Source organism: Staurois parvus, unplaced genomic scaffold (assembly GCF_062004578.1).
Source record: "Staurois parvus isolate SC_StPar_1 unplaced genomic scaffold, SC_StPar_1.0 ptg000562l, whole genome shotgun sequence".
Classification (NCBI taxonomy): domain Eukaryota; kingdom Metazoa; phylum Chordata; class Amphibia; order Anura; family Ranidae; genus Staurois; species Staurois parvus.
This window is the reverse complement of record NW_028318358.1, coordinates 8,967,968-8,995,245: the sequence shown is the minus strand read 5'-3', so window position 1 is coordinate 8,995,245 and position 27,278 is coordinate 8,967,968. Positions and strand designations below refer to the sequence as shown.

At 40.6% G+C, this 27,278-nt stretch overlaps 2 protein-coding genes across 5 annotated transcripts in view; both read left to right on the top strand.

The window, feature by feature from the left end:
• Positions 1–7,824, top strand: part of PRR13 (proline rich 13) — a 34,864-nt gene extending 27,040 nt beyond the window's left edge. The window contains exon 4 of the mRNA XM_089691446.1: positions 7,525–7,824. Within this exon, the coding sequence (XP_089547572.1) occupies positions 7,525–7,557 (33 nt within the window). The 3' untranslated portion in view covers positions 7,558–7,824. The remainder of the gene's footprint in view (positions 1–7,524) is intronic.
• A 17,726-nt stretch (positions 7,825–25,550) lies between these two features.
• PCBP2 (poly(rC) binding protein 2) overlaps positions 25,551–27,278 on the top strand; it is a 29,307-nt gene continuing 27,579 nt past the window's right edge. For 2 of the 4 annotated variants that reach the window (XM_089691445.1, XM_089691444.1), the window contains exon 1: positions 25,551–25,810. The gene's annotated coding sequence lies outside the window, so the exon portion shown is untranslated. The remainder of the gene's footprint in view (positions 25,811–27,278) is intronic. The other 2 variants (XM_089691441.1, XM_089691442.1) reach the window with 1 other exon arrangement.

The following is a 27,278-nucleotide window of genomic DNA, read 5'->3' as shown; positions in this document are numbered from 1 at the left end:
TGAAATTATTGGAGGAGGATGTATTACTGTAAGCCCCGTGGAAAATAATTGAAATACATGGTTGTGTGCTAATTTATTTTGTTTTACCTGCTAAAACAATGAAATATGTTCAGTCAGAATTGTAATTTATATACTGTTAACACACTGCATAGCTGTAACCAAATGTCACCAAAATGTAATGTTCTTGTCTCTTTTTTCGAGAGTGTCCTATTCCTGCATCTAAACACTGGACTATGAAAACACATCATGCCAATGGAGATTACCATAATTATTCTGTAGATAGGCAGGCAGTCCTTAAAGCTGCAAAGCTTAAAAGATAAGTTCACTTTTTGCCAAAAAATAATAAATGCACATTATTTTTGCAGATTAAAAGTGTGCATTTATTATTTTTTGTTGCAGGAACCTGTAAACCATTGCACCAGTGATCAGCAGATCTCTGGTGCTATGCAGGTCCCCTGCAGACCTGTCAGTATATCTGCTTGCCCATACCAGCAAGCAGATATACTGACAGGATGAATCCAATAAACATGTTGACACTCGCTTGTAGTTTCTCATTCACAGAGGATTATGAATGCTTCTGCTTGCTCGGCCGCAGTTTTTTAAAAATTTGACAGCTGGCAGGGAAAGAAGATCCCCTGTTAGCTGTCAAAATGAGAGGAGCGGGAGTCAATTATTCATAACATGCTACATGTTACACCCTGATCATGGATGTAACATTTTATGAAAGGTGTGCATCGTAAGACTGGACAAGCAGAATTACAGATTTTTTTTTTTTTTTTGGCAAGTTGTTAGGCTCCAAAGCCATCTTCACATTTCTGCCATGGGGCTATGAATAAAGTTTTTATTATTTATGACACAAAGTGTTTATTTTTGGGGGAAAAAACAGGGCTTTGGTGGTATTATCCCCAAAGTTTTTTTAAGATGTATAAATAGTTTTAAATAGGAAAAAATATATGCTTGCTGCCTGGTCAAGCAGCGATTTTTTTTTTTTTTTTTTTTTTTTTTTTTTTTTTTTTAAAGATTTAGAAAAAGCAAAAAAAAAAAATGGCCAAGAAGAGCAGCAGGTGGAAAGCAATAATTAGGTCTAGTTATGGATAACAGGGAATTAATTGGGTGTTAAAAAAAACAATTTGGTTTACAACGAGCACTGCAGAAATAGCCGCTTACAGGGTCTACCACACATACACATGCTGGTTGTGAACTGAGAGAGTATTCTGGTGTTTTTACCTGCAGTGGTGTATCCATTGCAGTAAGACTGTAGGATATACTGTATGGTAAAGTTTCTTGATTATTTGTTTCCTCATCAATTATCTATTTCTATCATCAATATTAAGTGTATAGTATTTTCAGTGTAATTTCTTTGCATGCAGGAGTTCAGCTTGATATACGTGTTTGATGTTTTAAAAATTACATATATGTATTGTGTGTGTGCGTGTGTGTATATGTGTGCAGCATTAATGAGTGCACTTGCTTTGAAAAGTAGGATTTTAATCAATATCTCAATGAACACAAGAACAGTTTCCAAAGTTCTGACAAAACTGAGTTTTATAGAACATTTGTTTAGCTCATTATATGAAAGTAAGGTTAATAATATAACTTGGATTACAAAATCTTCAATTTTAATCAAATTAGTTGATGCAAAAATGAATACACCCCACAACAAAAACTACTACATCTAGTATTTTGTATGACCTCCATGATTTGTAAGGACAGCACCAATTCTTCTAGGCATGGAATGAACAAGTTGGCAACATCTATCTTTTTCCATTCTTCAAGAATGACCTCTTTTAGAGCCTGGATGCTGGAAGATGAGTGATGCTCAACTTGTCTCTTCAGAATTCCCCAGAGGTGTTTAATGGGTTCAGATCAGGAGACATACATGGCCACTGAATCACACTGACCTTGTTCAGAAATGCAACAGTGGCTTTAGATGTGTGTTTTGGATCATTGTCATGTTGGAGAAGTGCGTGCCGACCAAGGGCATGAAGTGATGGTAACATCTTCTCTTTAAATATAGAGCAGTACATCTGTGAATTCATGATACCATCAATGAAATGCAGCTCCCCGACACCAGCAGCACTCATGCAGCCCCACAGGACACTGCCACCACCATGTTTCACTGTTGGCACCATGCATTTTTCTTTGTACTCCTCACCTTTGCGACACCATACAGTTTTGAAGCCATCAGTTCCAAAAACATTTATCTTGGTCTCATCACTCCAGAGTACAGAAGAGTCCCAGTAATCTTCTTCTTTTTCAGCATGGGCCCTGGCAAATTCTAGGCAGGCTTTTTTGTGCATGGGCTTTAGGAGAGGCTTCCTTCGTGGACGACACACATGCATGATATTCCTCTGCAGTGTAAGCGTATTGTGTCACGTGGATGGCCTGAACTCTGTGAGATGGTTGCAGTTCCATCTTTGTTACATTTTTATATCACTTTTGCTACAGTATTCTGACAGATTAGTAAAGCTTTACTGATCTTCTTGTAGCCTTTCTTGTGTAAAGAAGATATTTTCTTTTTCAGGCTTTGTGGACACCTGCTTAATGAGTAATTAGACTCACCTGTAGTTGAATTCTTGTTAATTAGGATTTCATTGTCTAAAATGTAGCTTTGTTCCTAAGACTTTCCTTGGGGTGTATTCATTTTTGCAACATGGTCTTGAATTAATTTGTTAGAAAAAATACTTTTTTGTGTGTGCAAATTAACAATTCTTGTTTTCAATTAATGGCCCGCATTTGTGGGAGTATTTTGTAGCCTTTGTAGTATGAAAAGATAGTAGTTGCAATTTTTTATTTTGCACGATATTTGCGCAACTGTTTATCAAATGCATATTTTCTGGAAAAATTATAATAAAATGTATTTTTTAATGCACACAAACACAATAGAATACCCCATTTTTTTTGTAAAATATAAAAGATGGGACTTCATTGAGTAAATAAACTTTCCAAGTCTTAAAATTGCATGTACCTGTGATATATTGGAAAAACAGTGGTACCAAAAAATCTTTATAGGCAGTGCTTTAAAAGCCTTTACAGCTCACCAGTTTAGAGTTAACTGTGAGCTATGGTGCTAAAATTACTTCTCTCACTCCAATGTTACTGGTAATGGTGACACCTTGTGTGTGTGGTGTGACTGTGGTTTATATACACGTATGTACTGTGGGTGTATTTGCATTTGTGGGTGTTTGCAGGGCAATGGGTGTTACTTTAAATTTTTGGGGGGAGTTTTACTAGATGCTGTTATAATTTTATTTCAAACTTTTTTTTTTTTAAATTTAAAGTGGAACATTAGGCAGAAAATAAAGTCCTGCTTGTTCACTTTAGACTGGCCCCTTTTGCAGGTATAGCTATGTAAAACCTTTACAATAAGTGCCTATACTGTTTAAAATCCAATAATACACTGTCTCACCCAACTCTGCACATGTACAGTTGCTTTCTCTTTTTTCAGCTCTGTGCCGAAAATATAGATGTCGGTCTGCGGATAGCCCAAAGATTTACTGCCACTCAGGGGCTCTGGGCTTCAGCAAAATGGCAGCCTCCAGCAAGAAGAAACAGGGATAGGAGGCAATTTATAGTACACACTCATTTTTATAGCATAATTATTAATGTGGAATGTACTGTATGTTCCATGCTAAAAAAACATTTTTTTAGCTAGTTGTTATGGGTAAAGTTCCACTTTAACTTTATTACTCTCACAAGTGGTTAACATATTGGGGGGTCTGTCAAAAAACAACAAACAAAAAATCCCAGCTCACTTACTAGCCAGCCTGCAACAAACCAAATTGACCCTGTCTAACAGTTCATGTTAAAACATAGGTGTATAGTTTGCTCACATTTTCAAACATATGCCCAGGGTGCAGCGGCAGCAGCATGGCACCCCAATGTACTGCAGTCCTAACTCTATAATTTTTAGAGTCTCCTGAGTTGCAGCACATTTATAATAATAGATTACGGGCAGGTATGTGTGGAGGAAGCTCACCCCTTCTTAAATGTACAGGGACACACTGGACACCCAGCAATAGCAGTGAAGGTATCCAGTGCATTCCATTACCAATTCACCAACAGTACAAACAAATGGCAACCGCCCCAACTTATAACTGGCCCTTGCAGCAAGGAGCAAATGGAAGGGCGACATGTCAAAAAGCAACAAACAAAAATTCCCAGCCCAGGGTCGTAATGCTGCACAATAAACACCTGTAGCAAAAAGGCAGCCTTGGTCCACTTGCTGGCTTGTTGGGCAATTTGTGGCAAACTTTAGGTATTTTGCTGAGGCACCACTGAGAAACCCAGAAGGCACCCTGGTTGAAAAAGGCTGCCATAGATGTTCAGTAGGATTCAGATCCGGGTTCATAGAAGGCCACTTCAGAATAGTTCATTGTATTGTTCTTATCCATTTTTGGGTGCTTTTAGCTGTGTGTTTTGGGTCATTTTCTTGTTACAGGACCCATGGCCTGTGAGACAGAATGTTCTGACATCGGGCAGTACATTTCACTGCAGGCATCTTTCAGAGTCTTGAGATGTTATTCAAGCTTAATTTAAAGCTCAAATTGTTTTTCTCATCTGTTCAAAAGACATTCTCTTAGAAGCACTGAAGCTTATCGATATGCTTTTTCGCCAACACAAGTCTGGCTTTTTATATTTTTTTAGAAGAGTGGAGTTCTCTTGAGTCTTCTTCCTTTTTAGCCCATTGTCATTCGTCATTCATAAAACCATGGTGAGACCAGACACTGGTGTATCTTGACCTTAAAGTGGTTCTAAAGCTAAAAGTTTTTTTTCTTACCATAAAGCATTCCCTGCATTAAGGTAAAAATTGTATTGCCAATTGCTATGCTTATACCCCCCCAAACAGTTACTTGTATCGATCCAACACTGTGCCCATCTGCAGTTTTTCTCCTCTCTCTTTTCTCACAAATCCTGTGAGCAGAGAGCAAGGGGGTGGGGCCTAGCCACGCTGTGTGTGCCTATGGACATACACAGCCCAGCTCAGAAGCGAGGCCACATGTCTGCCCCATAGCAAGCGGCTCACTATGGGGGCAGACACAGAAGAGAAGGAGCTGAGATTGGGGGACCGCAGAAGAGGAGATTCAGGATCACTCTTTAGAAATGCTTTCATGTTCAGCATGTATCTCTTTGGGAGCTTTCCTTTTGCTTATTTTCTACCATTTACACTATCTTTCTGTTCAGTCTGGGGTAACTTTTCTTCTTGCAGTTATGTCCAGGGTGGTTGACTAACTTCATGCTTGGAGATGGTTTTATGGCCTTTGCCTTTTGACATGCTGGTCTGGGGAGTTGTCTCCCCAGACAGCTCGCTTCTTCATTGCTTTGGTCCATGTGCAGTGGTGCACATGATGATACCAAACAGCCGAGTGATACATACTATTCTGCATTTAAAGTGGAACTTTGCCCATAACAACTTGATAAATAATGTTCTTTGACAAGAAACCTGATTTCCACATTAATTGTGCTACCAAAATGAGTGTGTACTGTAAGTTTATCTAGCATTGTTCCTGTTTCTTCTTGCTGGAGGCTGCCATTTTGCTGAAGCCCAGAGCCCCTGAGTAGCAGTAAATCTTTTAGCCTCTACTAATTCATCACAGTGCCAAAATATAGAGAGCAACTGAGCATGTGCAGGGCAGAGTGAGACGGTGTTGTACTGGATTGTAAACAATAGGGGCACTTATTTTTAATGTTTTACATAGCTATACCTGCAAAAGTTGCCAGCCTGAAGTGATCTAGCAGGACTTAATTTTTTTTTTACTAAAATTCTACTTTAAATAATATGATTAATTTATTACAAGACTTAGACATTGCAGATTCATTCTAGAAAACAGTTTGAAACATCACTATCATCAAATGATTTATAATCTTTTCAAGAGGTACAGAATCTCTGCTCCTACCAATATCTTTCTAGAAAAAGCAGTAATGTATCTTTTTTCACACTTTTGTTGCTTTATTATGACTTACCAAAGACATGCAGATATGCATAAGATAATTGGTTTTAATTGTATCACTTTTCAGGAGGAATGAAACATTGTTTCAATCAGTTGTAAGGTTACCAAATAATTTGTCTGTTTGTATATTAAAACAATAGCACAAACATGTTATGCTCACATTTTTACACCCAGAAGATAATCTTTTTAGGCAAATGCTGTATCAATAATTTTTACCCCCAACATTAGCTATAATTTACCTTTAATTAAATTCTTAGTTTTTGTTGCATACAGTTTGTTGTTTGAACAGAAGGGGTTCTAATATGAAATTGAGGGAATTGGGACAGTTGAGGGCCTATTTATAAATTGAAAATGTGAGAAACCTGGGTAAATGATGTGTGAATCTTATGTGAAAACATTTGTAAATAGACCCATTGGCATAACCGTTATTTTAGAAGAGCAGATGAAAGAGGGATTTTTTGAAAGCTGGATATTCTGGGTTTGATTTATTAAAGGCAAATAGGCTGTTTACTTTGTAATGGAATTTGACCTAGAGCTTAGTGAATTAGGTGAAGTTTCCTTTGCAAATAATCCCATATTATGTGCAAGGATAATGAAAAACAAAATACAGCTTTTTGATTGCACATGATTGCATGGAACTCAGCAGAGCTACACCTCATTCACTAAGCTCTGGGGAAATTCCCTTGCAAAGTGCAATTATCCTTGCATAGTGAATCATCTATTTGCCTAAGGTGTGTCTGTCTGAGGTCCCTCTGTCAGCATTAGGCAACCTTGGCACTTACAAATCACATTATGCCCCTGCCCTTGGGAATCATGCCTGTGACTGTTAAGAGTTGCATTGTGTGTCATGGGATATGTAGTTTCACTACAGCCGACATACCGATGTTGTTAACCCCTTCTCTATGTAATCACATTGAGGGTTCCAACCTCCTGCAGTTCCTTGATTCACAATTTACTGTATGTTTCAAGCAACACCTGCTGGTGAAATCTGGTATTGTGATAAAACCATAAGATCCAACGGTTGAACCAAAAAAGAACCAACCAGTAGGACTTTTGAGTTACCACAACAATACTAATTTTTAAGATATTAAAATTTTATTCAGTACAAAAAATATATGTAGAATAAAATGCTGCACTATACATACAGATCATGCAACATAAGATTGAAGACCTCCAGACTGGGCCCATCAACATCTACACTGTAATAAAGATGATTTAGAACATAGGTGTCAAACTGCGACCCTCCAGCTGTTGAGGAACTACAATTCCTATCATGCCTGTGGCTTTGGGAGTCATGCTTGTGACTGTCAGCCTTGCAATGCCTCATTGGATTTATAGTTCCTCAACAGCTGGAGGGCCGCAGTTTGACACCCCTGATTTAGAACATCTAGATACTTAGTATAATTACAGATATCTGCAAACCTATATTGGGCCCCAACATAGGTAGGAACTTGTTCTGTAGAAGTCTTCAATGTATAAATTATTAAAGTGATGCTTATGAACCTCTTAAACAAGACTGTATGTATAGTTTGTACATAAGCTTTTACTAACTTTCCTTCCCCTTTTTTTTCAGAGATCCTCATCCTCTTCCTCCAGCAGTGACTAGAATACAGAAATCTTGCTTATTGGAGAAGCCGTGGGATAACACCCTAAGTAGTAGCATGCACAGTTTATGTATTGTAAGCTGAATCGTTTACAATACATACCCTTTATCTGTTGCCATCACAGATGAATCTAATCATTCCTGCAGCATTCTAAGGCAGTTATACTGCAAGAACAACACTATGCATTCCTGCTTTCTGTATATTATTACTGTGATGTGAAAACAATTTAATTCCTTAACCTGCTTCCAATAAAAGAAGTTTTAATTTTCTCTGCAGTGAGTCTTCTGTAAACAAATACAAACCTCTTTCATTTGATCCTAGCCAACTTTCCTGGTAGTGCCTAACTCCAGCCAAATGTATTTTACTTGGGATAGAAGAGGAAGAGAATTTTGGGGGTGCAGAGACCGCAATAAAAACATTACCTGAAGTCCTAACTCTTCTCCCCTCCTACTAAAAATGTTGTTTGTCTGTTTACCCTTTGGAGAGATTTCCTGAAACTTCCTGCCTTTCACAGGAAGTTGGGGGAAATCTTTCAAACAGGAACACATATGACATAGGTAAACTGGACATATAAAGAATGGATCAGAGAACCTAAGATGAGTCCTAAGGGGTGAACAACCAGATGTTTATGCATCTGATTGACCATTTGAAAGTCATAGTTCCATAGAGGTTGATTTGCTAAATCTGGTGCAGTGTTACATAGAAACCAACCTTGATTTTTTTTTTTTTTGTCAAAGCTTAATTGAACAAGGTGAAGTTGGAAGCTGGTTGGCTACCGTGCACAGCTGCACCAGATTTTGCACTCTCCAGTTTTAGTAAATCCACCCCATTTTAGTAAGCTTGAAAGGGACGTTAGTTCATCTAGTTCAACCAATAACAAAAAAAAATACACACAAATAAAAAAACCTCCATATACACAATCCTAAATCCACAGTTGATCCAGAGGAAGGCAAAAAACTCCCCAATAAAGCATGATCCATTTCTCTCCAGTGGGGGACAAAAGTTCCATCCTGATACCTTGTGAGGCAACTGTATATTCCCTGGATGAACTACGTCTGTCGCTTATTACCTCTAAATATTAGTATCCAATTATATTTTGTGCATTTAGGAATGCATCCTGCTTTTTTTAAAAACAATCCACTGAGCTGACTAGAACCAGTTCTTGAGAGAGACAATTCCACATTTCCACAGCCTTACTGTGAAGAAGTTTTTTCTGTATGTGAAGGTTAAATCTCTTTTCCAAACATGAGGAGTGCCCCTTTGTCCTCCTGTAATAACCTGAAAGTGAATAACTTAACACCATGTTCAAATTATGTACCACTTATGTATTTATACATGTTTATCATATCCCCTCTTAATCTCCTCTTCTCAAGAGAGTATATTTAGCTCAGCTAATCTTTCCTCATAGCTGAACTCCTTCTTGCCTCTTATCAGTTTGGTTGCACTTTTCTTCACTTTCCCCAGCTCGATTTATACCCTTTTTTGAACTGGTACCCAAAATTGAACTGCATATTCCAAATTAGGTCTTGTTAATGATTTGTACAGGGGCACAATTATGTCTATCTATTTCTGTTGTTAAGCCTATGATCTACCAAAAGATCCAGATCCTTCTCCACCATTGACTCCCCCCAGGTGTACTCCCCCTAGTATGTATGATAAATGCATGTTTTAACCCCCAAGCGCATAACTTTACATTTATCAACATTGAAACCTCATTTGCAACATAGTTGCCCAATTAAGTAGTACATTGAGGTCAATTGCTTGGAGACATCCTGTAAGGACACAATTCCACTGCATAGCTTGGTGTCATCTGCAAACACTGAAATGGTTCTATTAATCCCAAATGCTATATCATTTAGAAATGTTAAAAAGTAAGGGTCTCAAGGCTGAACCTTGGGGTATACCACTAATAACCTTAGACCTTTCACAGTATGAATCCTTAATCACTACTCTCTGAATACAACCTTTTCGCCAGTTTTCTATCCATTTACAAACTTAATTTTTTTAAAGCCTGCAGACTTTAATTTACAGATTAGCTGTGTGTGGTAAAACCACAAATTCCTCGGCACTTTAAAGCATTCAAAAGAGCGGTATTGCTAAATGCTTTCAGATTTTTACATATGGCGCCAAAAATTTCTTAGTAAACCAGAAGTGGTCAGGTCATCACTTTTGGTTTACAATAAAGGAGAGTCGGGCAAAGCTGATTTCGGCTGTCCAGCCAGCCGGCGAACATGCTGGCTGGTCGCTTGGGACTCCCGGTGGGACGGGAGGTCCCAAGAGAGCAGTAGGAAGTGGCAGGAGGGGGTAGGGCGTCCCCTGCCGCTACGGACATCGCTCTGGTACAACCACAAGTCCAGTCACATACGGGTATATCATTGCTCTGGAAGTGGAGATTGCTCTTTTTACCACTGTTAATTGTGATGTCAAATTTCAATTTAGTTTTAGTCATAGTCTTTTGACTAAAATGCCATCTTCATTTTAGTCACATTTTATCCATCTGAATTGAAACTGAATTTTATTTTCATTTAATTTTCGTCACTCTGTTATATTCTTTGTAACTTTTAAATGATGATAGTGAAACTTCCTGTTTATATTTTTTTAAAAGCGCTTTTCATATTATTTAGCATCTACTAATATAAGCTATTTTAACTTGAAAACCTATGCGGCTCATGTTCATTTTTAACCTTCCAGACCTTTTCCCCTTGGGAATATATTTTGCAGTGTATTTGCATATAGTTGATTTGAAGCATTCCCATTTATGTGTTGTGTTTTTAATGACAACATTCCCTCCCAGTCTAAATCTTGGAGAGCAGCCCTCAGCCTTGGAAATTTTGCTCTCTTAAAATGTAATTGTTTTTATAGGAGGAGATGCTTCTGTGCTCCTTCTTTTTTTTTTTTTTTTTTTTTTTCTGCATGTGTATGATAGAGATAAAGGTATAAAATGACTACTCATGGACAAAAATGTCTGTGAACAGATTTATTTTCCTTTCTTTTTGATGAACATGACTGAAAGATTAAAAAAAAACAAACCTCCATTTTGGGTAATTTGTTCACTGAAAAAATTGTGAACTTTTTTTTTTTTAATACATCATTTATGCTCTTAGTGCTTGCTTATACTAGACACCTATCATCCCTATTACACTAAACGATTAGACTAACAATGGGTATGAGGAAGGAGCAATGGTAATTGACACATATATACAGCCTCCCCTGTGCTGGATGATGTATTTATGGAGACAGGGGTATAACTTAAGTTCATGCGACTGCCCTCCCTGCCTGAGAAAACGTATTTAGCAGTTTATTTAATAATTTAATAAAATAATTGCATTTCCATGTACTGTGGGAGACCAGATGTAGTGAATGCAGGGACCTGGGTTAAGTAACACTTTAATGCAGCGGATGGTAGACACATCATGCTTGCTTCCCTTCAACATAGGAAGATGTCCAGCAGATCCATCAGCATGGAACTGGCGGAAACCAGTGGGACCCAGGTACACCCAGCTACTGTCCGGAGATGTCTGTCAAGAAGTGGTCTTCATGGAATAATTGCAGCCAAAAAGCCATAACTCTGACATGGAAACCAGACTAAGCGACTTGGTTATGCATGAAAACATAGGAACTGGGGTGCAGACAAATGGCAGCAGGTGCTCTAGACTGATGAGTCAAAATTTGAAATATTTGGCTGTAGCAGGAGGCAATTTGTTTGCTGAAGGGCTGGTGAGTGGTACAATAATCAGTGTCAACAGTGAAGCATGGTGGAGGTTTCTTGCAAGTTTGGGGCTGCATTGCTGCAAGTGGAGTCAGAGATTTGGTCAGGGTCACTGGTGTCCCCAATGCTGAGAAATACAGGCTGATACTTCTCCATCTTGCCATAACATCAGGGATGCATGTGATTGGCCTCAGATTTATTCTGCAGTTGAATGATGACCCCAAACATATAGCCAATGTCATTAACAACTACCTTCAGCATAAAGAAGAAAAATGAGTCCTGGAAGTGATGCTTTGGCCTCCACAGAGCCCTGATCTCAGCATCAAGTCCATCTGGGATTACATAAAGTGACTGAAGGATTTGAGGCAGCCCACATCCACAGAATATCTGTGGTTAATTCTCCACGATGATTGGAACAACCTACCTACCGAGTTCCTTCTAAAATTGTGTGCAAGTGTATCCAGAACTGATGCTGTTTTTCAGGCAAAGAGTGGTCACACCAAATATTGGATTGATTTGAATTTCTCTTCCGTTCATTTACTTTCCATGTTGTTAATTGATAAAAAAATAAACTATTAACACTTACAGTTGTGAAAGTATTCCTAATTTACAACTCCCCACTATACAGCATTATAAGGGCTCTCTTGTCTTTTCTCGTTTTTTTCAGTGGACACCCTGAATTATTCTGTGAACCCTCTTTTTGCCCTATTGGCTCTTTCTTAAGGACTATCAACACACCAATACAACTATTTTCTGTATTTGTTGCCTCAACAGCCTCCCTAGTGGGCCCCTTGCCACCCCGAGGCCTTATAGCAGCCGTGGGGGCTGCTATGCCTATAGTCATCCCACTATAGGGAGCCACAGAATCCAGTCATAGGTCAGGCATGTTTCAAAAAGATTTGGGACCTCAAAGATATTATTGAGGCCTTTTCAAAGCAGACATTGGGGTAGGAGTGAAGTACTGTTACAGTCAGGTGACTGGTTCCACTGGAAGAAAAATGGAATTGGTCATTGAAAGCATATTAATTTTTAAATCAGATTTCTTCTTTGTGTTTCTTGATCTAGAAAAGCCATAACTTTATTTTCAACCATTTGTCTAATTTGCATAACATTATCCTTGTGAGATTACACTTCATAATGAGATGTTCTCACCCAGATTGTGAAAGTGAATGCCATTTTTATACTGTGCCTCTGGGCTGTAGGACATTATTAGTTCATTTTGAAGAAAAAAGGTCTTTCAGTTAACAAGTATACAGGAAGCTGGTTCTTCAATGTGTTATTTTATACAGACTGCTCTCGCTGCCTTTTCCATTTAACAAGCTTCCAAGGCATTTACTACTGGTGAGGGTGATACCTGACATATTTTCAAACCACCATATAACCTGGGTCTGGTTCTGGTAGGACATTAGATACATACTCTATAAAGTTCAGTGGAAAATGAGAAATATCACAATAGCTCACATTTGAATATATTACAAAAATGGTAAATATGTACACATGTCCATGCAATAACTATCCCCAGTGACAAGCAACCCTCTACCATCCCCAAGCAACACAGACCTAAATTATGGAGGTCCCAAAAATTTCTGAAAAACTATTTTCTCCACTCACATGGCATAGTAGCACATGCATCCAGTAGTCCATAAAATAATTTGGCTTTATTATGGGAAAGGGGAGTTTTGACACTCAGCTGTCGCACCATGTAACAAACTTCTATGGTGGTGTAATGGCTTTTACCAAGTACAGAGAATGAGGAAGGGGAGATGTAAGTGCCTAGGAGCCTCATTTTAAAATGTATTCTGCATACTAGAAGTGGACCTACTCATATGATGTGATTTTTATATATTAAAAAGTGAAGATCCAGCAGTAATTACTTTGGCTAGAACATGGCACCCTGTGCAGATTGCACATAGTTAAGGTTGGGTTCGAGCAGTGCTGAGACAAGGTCCTGTGGCACTTAAGACAAAGATTGCAAAGCATGCCACTTTCCCCACGCCAAGACAGATTGTACAGTGGAAGGGCCATGGCAGAAATGACAGTTGCTGCATCATATACAGTGCTGGAGCCAGGGCAGAAAAGACAGTTACTGCAAAATGGTTAAGTCAATGAAAAAACAGTCCTAAGATTTTATTAATATGACTAAAATATGTTCTTGTGTCTAGGAAATATTATAGTAGGTTATAACTGAAAACTGAAACATTTTATATGCCAAATTTATAAATGCACCAAAATTTTGATTAGATAAAAAGCACATTGAAGGAAATAAAGAGTTGTTTTTAATTTTGTGTATGGTTTGTAATGAGAAGCAAGAAATGTAATCTCTTTCTGTCCCTTCCTCCTGGCCCTTTAAGAGGTTCTAAATGGTGGGAGGCAGAGGTGGGCATTCCGATCATGTGACTGCTGTGATTGGTGTTCACAGTGGTCACATGATTGGAAAGTATGCATGTATTGCAAGTATGCATTGGGAGCTTTCCGATACCTGCGGTAACTGTGCAGGGAGCATGCAGAGCACTTATATGTGGCCTCTTGGTGTTAAAGTCCACCCACTGAAAAAGCTTCATCTATGCATACCTCCATTGGGAAGTAGTTAAAAAAAACAAAGTAAAATGGTTACATATGAGCACTAAAATAAAGTAAGGAAATTAGTTAAAAACAGCTGAGTTACTAATTGTTAAAATGGGTTACATTGGAATATATGTTTTAAAAAAATATTTTATTAATTTTATTCACAATAATAGGTATTGCAGGAACTGGCATTATATGCCGATGATAGGATAATACTTTGATGAAGTCTTTAAACTGTTTTCAGCCTTCTTTCATACAGCAGCCATTACTGAGTGCTCTTGAGCCATAAAGTGGGACCAGGTAGCTAGCTGACAGCCCAGCCCTGAACTGGGAGTGCTGTTCTTGTGGTGTAATCAGTGGTGTTTTGGCAACTGGGTTCTGCACTTTGGCTTAAGATCACTATATCTCAGCTATCTTTATCTGTGAATCGGGAATTGCTGTCAGCGCTCCCAGGACACAAAGCATACCAACTGTCAAACTGATAGTGGAGCCCTAGAGACTGCATTGGGAAAGCAGTTCTTCTCTCATGCCTCTGCCTCAATTTAGCCCTGGCTATGGAAAGCACCTTCCAGTTTTAGGTGGAATATCATTTTAAGTCTTTTATGTCTTCTCTGCATTTAAAGGTCAACTTTGCTTTTACTAAATTTGTCAATCAAATAAACCCCCTGCTCCCTTAGGGAAGCTAGCATAGTGAAATACTTGCCTTCTCTCTCTGTGCTGTCTTTGTTGTTGTTCTGGTTGGCACCATCGTGATGATCCTAGAAGCTCTGGAGTTGACCAGTTGTTTGTCACAGGTTGTATATCCTCTCCTCAATTTTTGGGATTTGGCTAGGATTTTCTCCCTTGCATTCTTTGTGAATCCATCTTGTGGGTCTCCTTTTTAGAGACATGCACCTATTTTTTTAATATTACATCTTTGGAATACACTGCTTTCCTCCTGACAAAGACTCTTTAAGAGTTGAAATGTGTTGAGGTTTCAAGTTGCCATCTGAAGACAATGATAGATGGAACTTATTATATGCAGATAACCATTGATGTCATTTGGTTGTTTTCTAATTATCTATGTATGGTAACTGTTTTTAACAAGTTGTGAGTAAAATCAAATATTTTATCTATACATCTTTTATATGATTGTTTCCTGTGAAATCCCATTCCCTTGGATTCCAATTTAGTATTATATTTAAAGTATTTGCAATTTTGCTATTGTTCAACAATCTTTAGATGCAGCTTTTCACAGATTAGTGATCCTCTGCCTTTCTTTACTTCTCAGACACTCTCGACTCTCTATGATGCCCATTTTATACCCAGTCATGTTACTGACCTGTTGCCAATGAACCTATTTAGTTGCAAAATGTTCTTCCAGCTCTTTCTTGTTAGTACCACGTACTGTGACAGCTGTTTGTTGCTTTTTTGAGACATGTTGCTGCCATCAATTTCAAAATTACCTTTTCTAGTTCTAGTACTAAACTAAAAAGTAAAACATGACCATAACCATATTTTACAGTGCAATGAAACTTCATTCAGAATTAACACTGGTGGTTTGACAGAAGATTGCATTGACTTGTACATTATTTATTAGAGAGATCAACCCTTTGTAAACAACCTGCGGTAGCTTAGCTGCCAAGCTTTTTATTATCCCTTGCAGTTACAATGTATCAAATGATTTCAGGTTTATTACAAAGTGTTCTAGTTGGAGTCATAAAAGTAAGTTACCTTTTAATATACCGTAGACTTTCCTCAATTGCAAGCTTGGGCAGTGCACAGACAGTGAACTGCGAATTTGAAGGCAAACATTTCCTTAGGTGTGCAACCCCTATCTTTTAAAAGATAAGTTAACTTTTCCAGAAAAAAATAATAAATGCACATACAGGGGTTAGACATAAAATGGACACACTCCACGATTTGCAAGTGTGAAAGTGACAACATGATTCACGTTGAAAATGGAAGTGATGTAACATTCTTTTGCTTCCGCTGTGTGATGAGACACCTAGCTAACAGGTGGGAAGCCTCACTTTTGTCATTCACTCCGTGCTCTGCTAGTAATACGGAGTCATGTCAGAGCTTACTGAGCTGTGAGGGCAAATTGTTGGTGCCTGCTTAGCTGTACCTCCGTGAATGAAGTTGTCAATTTATTTGCCGTGTCGCGAGGTATGGCATCAAAGGTTATGACGGCATATACAGTCTCTGAGAAAACAACGTGTGATAAGTAGAGATGAGCGAATTATTCAAAAATTCGATTCGGCTGATTCGCCAAATTTGCGGGAGAAATTTGATTCGATGCGAATTTATTCGCCGCGAATTTAACTTATTTAAAGGGTTTCTAGGCTTCAGAGAGCCTTTATATTAGTGCAGAACACTGTACCTTTAATTTAAATGCCCTTGGAGTCTGCTGGGGAAGAGAAATAATACTGTCAGTCAGTATGACATGCAGATGAGTGCCGTCGATCTTAGAATCACAGCACACTTCACTCATTTGGGCAGTCACGGGGCACGACGAAGAAGAAGAAGAAGAATGAAAAGAAGAATGAAAAGAAGAAGAATGAAAAGAAGAAGAAGAAGAATGAAAAGAAGAATGAAAAGAAGAAGAAGAAGAATGAAAAGAAGAATGAGAAGAAGAATGAAAAGAAGAATGAAAAGAAGAATGAAAAGAAGAATGAAAAGAATGAAAAGAAGAATGAAAAGAAGAAGAAGAAGAATGAAAAGAAGAAGAATGAAAAGAAGAATGAAAAGAAGAAGAAGAAGAATGAAAAGAAGAAGAAGAAGAATGAAAAGAAGAATGAAAAGAAGAATGAAAAGAAGAAGAAGAAGAAGAATGAAAAGAAGAAGAAGAAGAAGAATGAAAAGAAGAAGAAGAAGAAGAATGAAAAGAAGAATGAAAAGAAGAAGAAGAATGAAAAGAAGAAGAAGAAGAAGAAGAATGAAAAGAAGAAGTATTCCAGTACAGCAAAAAGTGTATCTGCAGAGAGCTCCGCTATTTCTGACAGTTCTCTGATAGTTCCTTCCCCCAGCAAGTGCAGTGTCAGTAGGTCACTGTCACTCGATCCATTGCACACAAAACCGCAGTGTTCGCAGAATCAGACCTGATCTCTGTTAGCACTTGTAAATTTTGATGACTCTCATATGCAGCAGAGTGCCAGTACTAGTGTCGCTTTACCTTTTGGTGAACTGGCAAGCACCAGCGGTCTAGTACATCCTGGTCTTTCACATACCTCTTAGATTGTAAGCTCCAAGGGGCAGGGCCCTCCTAACCCTCTTGTATTGAACTGTATTGTTGCTGTATTGTCTCCTGTTATATTGTAGCGCTAAGCAAACTGTTGGCACTGTATAACTCCTGTATAATAATAATACCAGCACTGCAGTATGACTTGGTGACGTGGCGAGTCCCATAAGTGCAGTACAAGCTGGTGCGGTGGCGAGCACAAGTAGTGTCCCGCAACCACCAAGAATTTTCACACAGGCCTCTAGAACCCCTAGTATCCTTCCAGATGTGCTTGCAAATCCTGATTGGTAGCCCACAAATTCTGCAGCACCCGTGCTTCCCCCATTCACTGCCCAACCCGGAATTCAAGTGGAAATAACAAATTTAACTCCTCTTGATTTTTTGGAGCTGTGTTTCACGGAAGATCTGTATGCATTGATTGTGGATCAAAGCATTTTATATGCACAACAATATATTGCCACCAACCCAAATTCAAACCTTGACAGACTATTCGCATGGAAACCCATTACGGTTTTCGAATTTATATTTTTTTGGGGCCTAACCCTCAACATGAGCATTACTAAAAAAAATGAATTGCAGTTGTATTGGTCCACAGACCCAATTCATCATATGCCCATGTTCTCCGCTGCCATTGCCAGGCATAGATATGAGAGTATAATGTGTTTTATGCATTTCAACAACAATACACTCTGTCGTCCTCGGGGTGACCCTGAATTTGACCAGCTCCACAAAATTCAGCCCCTCGTAAATCATCTTAACCAAGAATTTGCAGATGTCTATACTCCCCAGCAAAACATCTGCGTTGATGAGTCCCTCATTAATTTTTCTGGCCGCCTTGCATTCAATTTCTCCCCAGCAAGCGTGCCAGATATTGGGACAAGATGTAGAAGACCTGTGAGAGGGCAACAGGCTATACTTATAAGTTTTGGATTTACGAAGGAAAAGATAGTCACGTGGAGCCCCCCAGATGCCCAGACTACATGGGGAGCAGTGGCAAGATAGTTTGGGACTTGGTGTTATCCTTTTTCCATATGGGGTACCACTTATACATGGACAATTATTATTGAAGAATGCCACTATTTAGACATTTGTACAATCTTGGAATTGGCGCATGTGGCAAAGTGTGACCTAATGTGTGCCCACCATTAGAAGTGGGTGGATGCAGGGCGGTATATTTTAATGGCGGGCATTTTTTTTTTTTGGCAGAGATTTCTTCTCTTTTTTTTCATTCAGCCCACAGGCTGCATACAAAAAAAAAAAAAAGAACATAGCAGATATACCCAACAAGGACCAGTGACGTACTGGTACATCACTGGACTTTGAATGGTTATATCAGGATGATGCCTACAGCTGCAGGCATCATCCTGGTATCATTTTTTTCAGCTGGCAAGCGGGTTTCATGTAAAAGCAATCCTAATGGCTAATTAACTGCAGGATTGCTTTTACAAGCAGCAGAAGACAATGCCCCCCCTCCCCTGCTGCCTTCCATGGCCTTCTCGGGCAGTCCTGTGCCATCAGGGAAACCTGAGAATGCAGCCGGTGTTTCTGCCAGCTGACCATAGAGCTGATTGGAGACCAGAATGGTGCCAATCATCTCTATAGCCTAAGAAATCAGAAGCTACGAGCATGTCATCACTTCGGTTGCGCAGGATATAAACAGCGCCATTTGTAAATTTGGAAAGCATCTGATCACACCGATCCTGGTTTGATTAGATAATGTAAGGGCAGAGGAGATATCTAGAGTCTGATAGAACCCAGATTTCTGAAAAAAAAATATATATGACAATGCCCATTGAAGTTATAGGGGATATTTGCATTCCCTGTGATAGCATTAAAAGTGATAAAAAAATAAATAAAGGGACAGTGGAAAAATAATCAAAAAAATCTAAATAACGTAAAAAAAAAAGTACCCTCACTTCCCCCCCCCGCGCACACGAGTTTGTGAGCCTTGACCCTGTGCCAGTTTGGAAACAGCAGTTGCACCATGCATGTGAGGTATCCCCACGAACGGCAGATCAAGGGCAGTAATTCTAACACTAGACCTCCTCTGTAAATCTAAAATGGTAGCTTGTAAAGGCTTTTAAAATATTGTCTATGGATTTTAAAAACGTATGCAGTTTGTCACCATTGCACGGGGCATGCACAGTTTTAAAACATGTCATGTTTGGTATCTATTTACTCGGCATCTTTTATATGTTTCCAAATAATTGTTCAATATATTGTGTTTTTGTGCATTAAAAGTAAAAAAAGTGTATTTTTTATTTAAACAATGCTTTAGAAAAATCGCTGTGTGAGTACTATGTGTCATAAAAAATTGTAGTATCCACCATTTTATTCACTAGGGTGTCTGTTTTAAAAAAATATATAATGTTTGGGGTTTAAATTAATTTCCTAGCAAAAAATACTGATTTTTTTCATGTGAACAAAAAGTGTCAGAAAAGTCTTGGTCTTCAGGTGGTTAAGAGTGAATGATGTGTGGCATAAACTTCTAATGCTGGGCATAAAACACCCCCACCCCCCAAAATGACCCCTTTTTGGAAAGTAGACACCCCAAATTATTTGCTGAGAGGCATGTTGAATCAATAGAATTTATTTTTTTACAAGTTTTTGGAAAATGACAAACAAAAAAAATTTTTTTTTGTACACAAAATTTTCACTTAAGTTATTTATTGCTCACGCATGCCATGGGTACATGTGGAATTACTCCCAAAATACATTCTGCTACTTCTCCCGAGTATGATAAAAGGAAATACGTGGGCGTTTAAAACTCCATAGGAACTGAGAGCAAAGTTTCCTACAAAGGGCAAAGAAGGCAGGCGGCAAGTGGATAGGAATGGTCTGGAAAAGGTAAAGAAGGCGGGGAAGGATATTCATATTTTAAGGATTGCAGCCCTTCCGAACCAGGAAAAACGTGGGCGGTGCCATTTCGAGAGGTTTTCCTGAATGGCTCGAAGGTCTGGGAGAAAATTTTTAGCGTAAAGATCTTGGAGAGTGCTAGGGAGCTGTATTCCGAGATAAGTAAGTGCCTCCTTTTCCCATATGAACGGGAAGTGAGACTTACAAAAAAACGACCTCCTCATGAGGAATGGTGATGTTCAGAGCACAGGATTTGGAGAAATTAATTTTGAGATCGGAGAGGAATTGGAAGGAACGAAAATCTTTAAGAAGGTTGAGTAGAGTGGTTCTGAGTTCCAATAGGAAAAGTAGGATATCGTCTGCATAAGCGGCAATTTTATGTGTGTGTCCTTCAATGGAAATTCCCTTGATATTGGGGTTCGCGCTGAGTATACGAAGCAAAGGTTCTAGCATTAGGACGAAAAGAAGCGGTGACAGGTGGCACCCTTGACGTGTGCCATTTTTAAGAGGGAAGGGTCTTAACAGGTGGCCGTTAACATGGACTTGGGCCATTGGACATGAATACATGGCCATGATGTAATTAGTCATATTTCCTCTTAGACCTACTGAACACAAGGAGGCCTTTAGGTAGTCCCAGGCCACCCTGTCAAAGGCCTTCTCGGCATCCAAGGAAAGGAGGAAGCCAGGTTGTTGAGAAGTGCAGAAGAAATGAAGGATGTTCAGGGCCTTAGTAGTATTGTCTCTCGCTTCTCTCCCAGGGATGAAACCAACTTGGTCTAGGTTGACCAGAGAGGGAAGCAGCGAGAGAAATCGATTGGCCAAAATTTTTGCATAAAGTTTGACGTTGACATTCAGGAGTGAAATCGACCTATAGCTGGTAACTGCGGTCGAATCCTTTCCCCCTTTGGGAATAACAGTGATATGAGCTTCTAGGAACCAATTTGGATGGGCAGAGGGGGAGTTGAAAGAATTGAAAGCCTCAAGACAAGGATTGCGTAGAACATCTATAAAAGTCTTAGTAGTCCACAGAAAGGCCATCAGGGCCTGGGCTTTTGCCAGCTTTCATTTGTTTGAGGTCCAGAAGTAACTCATCAGAGGAGATGTTTTGTCCCAGGTCCTGTGCTAAATCCTCTGAGATTGCAGGAGGGCTGTAGAGATGTAGGAACTCCGAGATCAGGGTGGATCTGGATTTATCTGATTTAGTCGGGGGACATTCCGAGGGAAGGTTGTAGAGGGCGGTATAATACCGTTCAAAGTGAGAGGAAATATAAGTGTTTGAGGTGGCCAAGGAACCGTCGGTGCCCCTTTTTTTGTGGACCGTCAAGTTTGCTTTTTTTGCTCGGAGGGCTCTTGCCAAAAATCTACCACTCTTGTTTGCTACTCATAGAAAAGCTTCTGAGAGATAATAAATTTGTGTTTGACAGCCTTACTTAGCTCCGACATCAGCTGTGAGCAGGTGGTCATGATTTTTTCATTTTTCGAGGTAACTGAATCGGTCCAGTAAGAGCTTTATGGATGCCTGACGGTCACGTTTACGCTTGGTTGCCATTGCAATGAACGTCCCTCAGATTACACATTTATGTGCTTCCCACTGGGTCAAGAGAGAGGTATCAGAAGTTTGGTTGGTCTGAAAGTATTCCCTAAGTTTGGAGCGCAAGTCAGCCTTATTTGCCACATCAGCGAGGAGGGACATGTCGAGTTGCCACAATTTTGTACGGGAATGTTTTTCAGGGAAACTTAAGGTCATGGTAATGGGATGGTGATCCGAAAAGAACAGGATCTATGGAGGAGTGATGCAGAAAAGGTAAGTTTACTTGAGAGAGAAAGAGGTAGTTGATTCTAGAGTATTTGTTATGGTGGGAAGAAAAGAACGTGTAATCTTTGACGTTTGGGTGGAGTACTCTCCAAGAGTCGTGGAGTTGGAGATCTTGGATATGAATCTGGTGCAGAGATCTGTAGGACAGAAACAAGGTGCCAGAAGAGGAATCTAATAGAGGGCATAGAGGGACACTGAGGGGCTTTCACCTTCATGCATAGAATACAAAGATAAAAAACCTTCACCCTTGACAACCACTTTAAAGGGGAATGTAGCCTTTAACCACTAGCCTACAGGGCACTTATACCCCCTTCCTGCCCAGGCCAATTTTCAGCTTTCAGTGCTGTCGCACTTTGAATGACTATTGCGCGGTCATGCAACACTGCACCCATATGAAATTTTTATAATTTTTTTGAGACAGATAGAGCTTTCTTTTGGTGATATTTAATCACCTCTGGGTTTTTTATTTTTTGCTAAACTGATTTTTCTCCTTCACTGATATGCGCTGAGGCTGCAGTGATGGGCACTGATAGGTGGCACTGATGAGGAGGCACTGGTAGGTGGTACTGATGGGCATTAACAAGCATCACTGATGGGCACTGAAAGGCAGTACTCATATATGGTACTGATAGGTGGCACTGATAGGCGGTACTGACTGGCACTGATAGGTGACACTGAAAGGCAGCTCAGATGGGCACTGATATGTTGCATTGATGTGCACTGGTAGGCACTGATATGTAGCATTGATGTGGCACTGGCAGGTGGCACTGATAAGCACTGACAGCTGGCATTGATGGACACTGACAGGTGGCACTGCTGGGGCTACACTGATCATCAGTGCCCTGATGATCAGTGCGCATGTCCTCTCTGAGGAATGCCGATTACCGGCTCTCCCCTCCTCTCGAGTTGTCAGCATGACAGCTTGTGAGGAGAGAAATGCCGATAACCGTCATTTCCCTATTTACATGCGATCAGCTGTGCTTGAAATCTTCGGCTCTTTCTGTTGATCGGTGATCCGCTGTGTCTGAGGGACACAGCGCACCACCAATCGCCGTGATGCGCGCTCCCGGAGCCGCGCATGCGCTGTTAGAATGGGAGGACATCATATGACGTCCTCCCAGAACGAGAGATACGCCTTGCACCCATCATTGCCTTATATGGCGAGTGGGAGGCGGTTAAATATTGGACTGTCTTTCTTTATTCACTTTCCCTCCGGAAGATTTACCCCCCTTCATGACCAGGCCATTTTTTGCTATTCGGCACTGCGTTACTTTAACTGACAATTGCACAGTCATGCAACACTGTACCCAAAAGAAAATTGATATTTTTTTTTCACACAAATAGAACTTTCTTTTGGTGGTATTTGATCACTGTTTTTTTTTTAATTTTTGTGATGTAAACAAAAAAAGCCCCAAAATTTTGCAAAAATAAATGAATTACTTTTTGTTATAAAATATATCCAATAAAATTAAAAAAAAAAATCTCTTCATAAATTTTGGCCAAAATGTATTCTGCTACATGTCTTTGGTAAAAAAAACAAAAACAAATCCCAATAGGTGTATATACATTGGATTGCATGAAAGTTATATTGTCTACAAACTATAGGGTATATTACTGGAATTTTTATACTACTAAAGGCAGGGATCATCGACTTTTAATGGGACTGTGATAACGCGGATGGCAATCTGACAATAACTGACGCTGCGGGGAAATGACAAACTGCCACTGACATCACCAGTGACATTAACTGGTTCTGCGCCACCCTATAGCAGAAATACTGCTACAGGGTGGCATGGGTACACAAAATCACATAAATATACGCGATTTTGCATTTCCAGGTAGGGGGCGCGCTCCTGCCCTACCCGCAAAAAAAATAAAAAATTCCAGTATCTATACCACCATTTGTAAACGCTATAACTTTCATGTAAACCAATTAATTTATATGGGATTTTTTTTTAGCAAAGACATGTAGCAGATTACATTTTGGCCTAAATTTATGACAAAATTTGATTTTTAAAATGTTATTACTAGACATTTTTTTTTACTGGACTGTGCAACTGTCAGTTAAAGTAACGCAGCACCATATCGCTACAAAATGGTCTGGTCAGGAAGGGGGGTAAATCCTCTGGAGGGCAAACGGTTAATACAGTGATCAGTGATAATAAAATGCACTGTCACTGTAATAATAACACTGAGTGGGAAGGGATTAACATCTAGGGCGATCAAGGGGTTAACTGTTTGCCTTTGTGTAACTTGTGCTGCTTTCACTAAGGATCTTGTTTTTATTCCCTGATTAGCAAGGGATGAAAAAACAAGATCCCAGGTTAGTGTATTGTTTACAATGAGAGCACTGTGTTTAGCGCTGATCACCTGGTCCTGGTGCTCAATCAATGGCTGGGACTCGGTGACCAGCATGTGCTGTAATGAATCACAACACAGCCGGGCCAATTGGTGCGCGCGGATCACATTCTAGGCAAGTGATCCAGTGCAGGAGAGCAACTCTGCTGCCGTATATGTCAATTATACGGCTGGCAAGCGGTTATAATAGGAGCTTCTGTCATATTTCAGGCTGTCAGTAAAAATGTGCTCCTTCAGTAAATGTTTCATGTTTATTTCAGGTACTTATATAGCGCCATCAATATTATGCAGCGCTTTACATATATGTTGTACATTCACATCAGTCTCTAACCCTCAAGGGGTGTACAATCTAAGGTCCCTAAGTCACATTCATACATACACATACTAGGGCCAATTTAGACAGGAGCCAATTAGACTACCAGCATGTCTTTAGAGTGTGGGAGGAAACCGGAGTACCTGGAGGAAACCCACGCAGGCACATGGAGAACATGCAAATGCCAGGCAGGTGGTGCCGTGGTTGGGATTCAAACCAACGACCCGAATACTGCCAGGCGGAAGTGCTAACCATTTAGCCACTGTGCTGGCCATGTTTTGTCAGTATAAAAAGGTAACAGATGGCAACCCTAGAACTGGACAATGTAATCTCTGGGAGTTTTTCAGTCAGGCTTCGGGACTTTTTCTTTGCATAGGTGGGATATACCTTTAAAGTCGCAATCTCCATGCTTGTCCTGTGTTAGCAAAAAGCTATAAACAAGAGTGAAGAAGAATGCCAGGAAAGTAACATTCTGTCACTAATTATTAAGAAATCGGAGTCCCCCATATAGACCAGGTTTACTTTAAAAGCAAGAACTAGCTATCAACCATCTTGCAGCGTAGGACAATGACCATCAACCGACGCCGGAAGTGCTCCCGCCGCCATTTTGTTTCACTCAAGGCAACCCTGCCTGCCTAAGCTCTTCCCATCAGCCATCTTAGTAACCCGTCGTCACTGCTTCCTGGACAGGGGACTATTTACGACCTTTTACGGCCACCTCGAACATAAGCATGCCACATAATAGAAGGACATGCGCCTCCTATTTAATAATTAGTACGAGAAAGAGCTTAAAAAAAAGAACGTCACGCGCTGATGCCTCCATCTTGGTACTCTCACACGTCACGCTGAAGTACGGCGTACGCCCGAAGGCTCCTAAAGGGTGTAGAAAGATGGCGTCGATGCACCCAGTGATACGAAAATATATATCCCGGCGCATTGCTAGTGGGATCTGAAACATTTGTTTTCCCTTCCGTCAAGTGTAGCAAGCCGCCTAGCTAAACACTGAGTTTGTGACTTGTGGTGTCAGCGCTCCTTCATCAGCCTTCCATAATCACGCCATGTTCATGGATAGCTTCCCCTGGAGCGCCCCCTAGGGGCTGGCGGCGAGAAGCGTTGACTTCCGGCGAGGGCGGGTTGATAGCATCGCGCGCCTCCTCCTCTCCCCCCTCCCAGAGCAGCAGAGGCAGCAGCAGAAGCCGCAGCTCCCGCCAGCCCCTCCCGCCGTCGCCATTCCTCGCCCGCCCGGCTCTCTCCTTCCCTCCCTCCCCGGGGCCCCCTTCGCCTCCGGATCGTTCCTTCCTCCCCATTCCTCCCTTGTTTTTCCTCCCCCCTTCTCCTCCTCCCTTCCCCTCCCGGTCTCCGTCCCGCTCTTATCCTCTCTCCCTCCTCGCGGCGGTCCCATCTCGTCCTGTGTGAAGGTAAGCATCGCTCGGTGTCCCCCGCCTTTGTTGTGAAGACAGCGGGCTTAGGCCCCGGGCGGGCTCGCCATGTGAGGGGACCGCACTGCCCCTATGGCCGCCCCACGCTTAGCTCCTTCCCTCCCCGCGCCTCAGCGCACACCACGTGACCGCCAGCAGCAGGCGGCGCTGAGCTGTGTACACAGGCCAGGGATGGGGGGGGGGCTCAGCACACGCTGGGAATGGAGGTCACACTCACACACCGGCTCCTGGGGTAGGATCAGTGACATGTAAACAAGGCCTCACTTCTCTGATCCCATACTTAGGACAAGGTCGCCTGTTACCTGTCCTCCTGGGGGCCCGGATGAGTGCAATGCTCAGATCCTGGGGTCCCTGGTCACACCCATTATTCTGAGGGCCTGCCATGTGTGTGCTGTTGTAGTGCACATGGCTGTCACATCGTGTCCCCTCTATATGTAGGCTGGGATCACATCTGTGCTGCTCCTGTTTGTTTCATCACAGCAGCCCATTCATTTGACTGTGTCAGCGGAAATCTGTTTTCTAAAAACGCAGCTGTATGGAGCACCATGCAGTATTGTGCACATGATAATGTGCTTCATTTATCAATGTGTGTGGGTACCTATATGAGCTGAACCCCCTAATGTCGGCACCTCTAGACCCTTTAAGGATTTCTGATGCCGGGAGGCAGGGCAAGCTTTATGATCGTGTGATTGGCTGTCACATGATGAGAAAGCTCCTGATCGCATGTAGTGATCAGGAGCTTTTTGTTAGGCGCAAGTAACTGCACACTCGACACAGGTTTGTTTACATTTTGGTTCATATATGTGGTCTTGCCGTCAAGGCACACCTGCCAAGAGGCCGTATATATGCGTACTGTTGAGCAGTATTGATCCCAAAACTAAAAATGTAATATATTGCAGCTTACCAATAATTAGATGTGGTGGCTGAATCTGTTTTCTAGGGTTTTCCCTTCTGTTTTCAGCTGGTGATCTGGCCAGTAACACCTTGTGTATTAGTGTCCCCACTCTGGAAGAGGAAACAAGGGGGATTGTTAATCTGAAGGGAGTGTTAGATGGACTAGCAGATTTAGCTACACTAACAAACTCCAGCTCACAAGTTGTAAACCGTTACAGCAACAGTTTTTCTTTTTGGTTTAAAGGTTTTACATAAACAATCTGCTCATTGTAAGCACCCCTGCTAGTGTTAAATGGTTTGTTAAAATTCTGTAACTGCTTCATCTGCAGGACAGTTTGATCTGTTGAAAACCAGCATACTTGGTTAGATAACCAGGTGAAAATACAAGAAAGGAAGCCTAAATAACTAATGAAGCAATCACATGTAGGAATTGGTAAGCTGCAGTGTAACGTTTGGGTTTAATACTGCCTTAATGGCACCCACACACATCGTAAAGAGCTGCGTATTTTGCCTGCATGTCAGGAAAACGTGTAATTATGCTCACGTTCCGGAC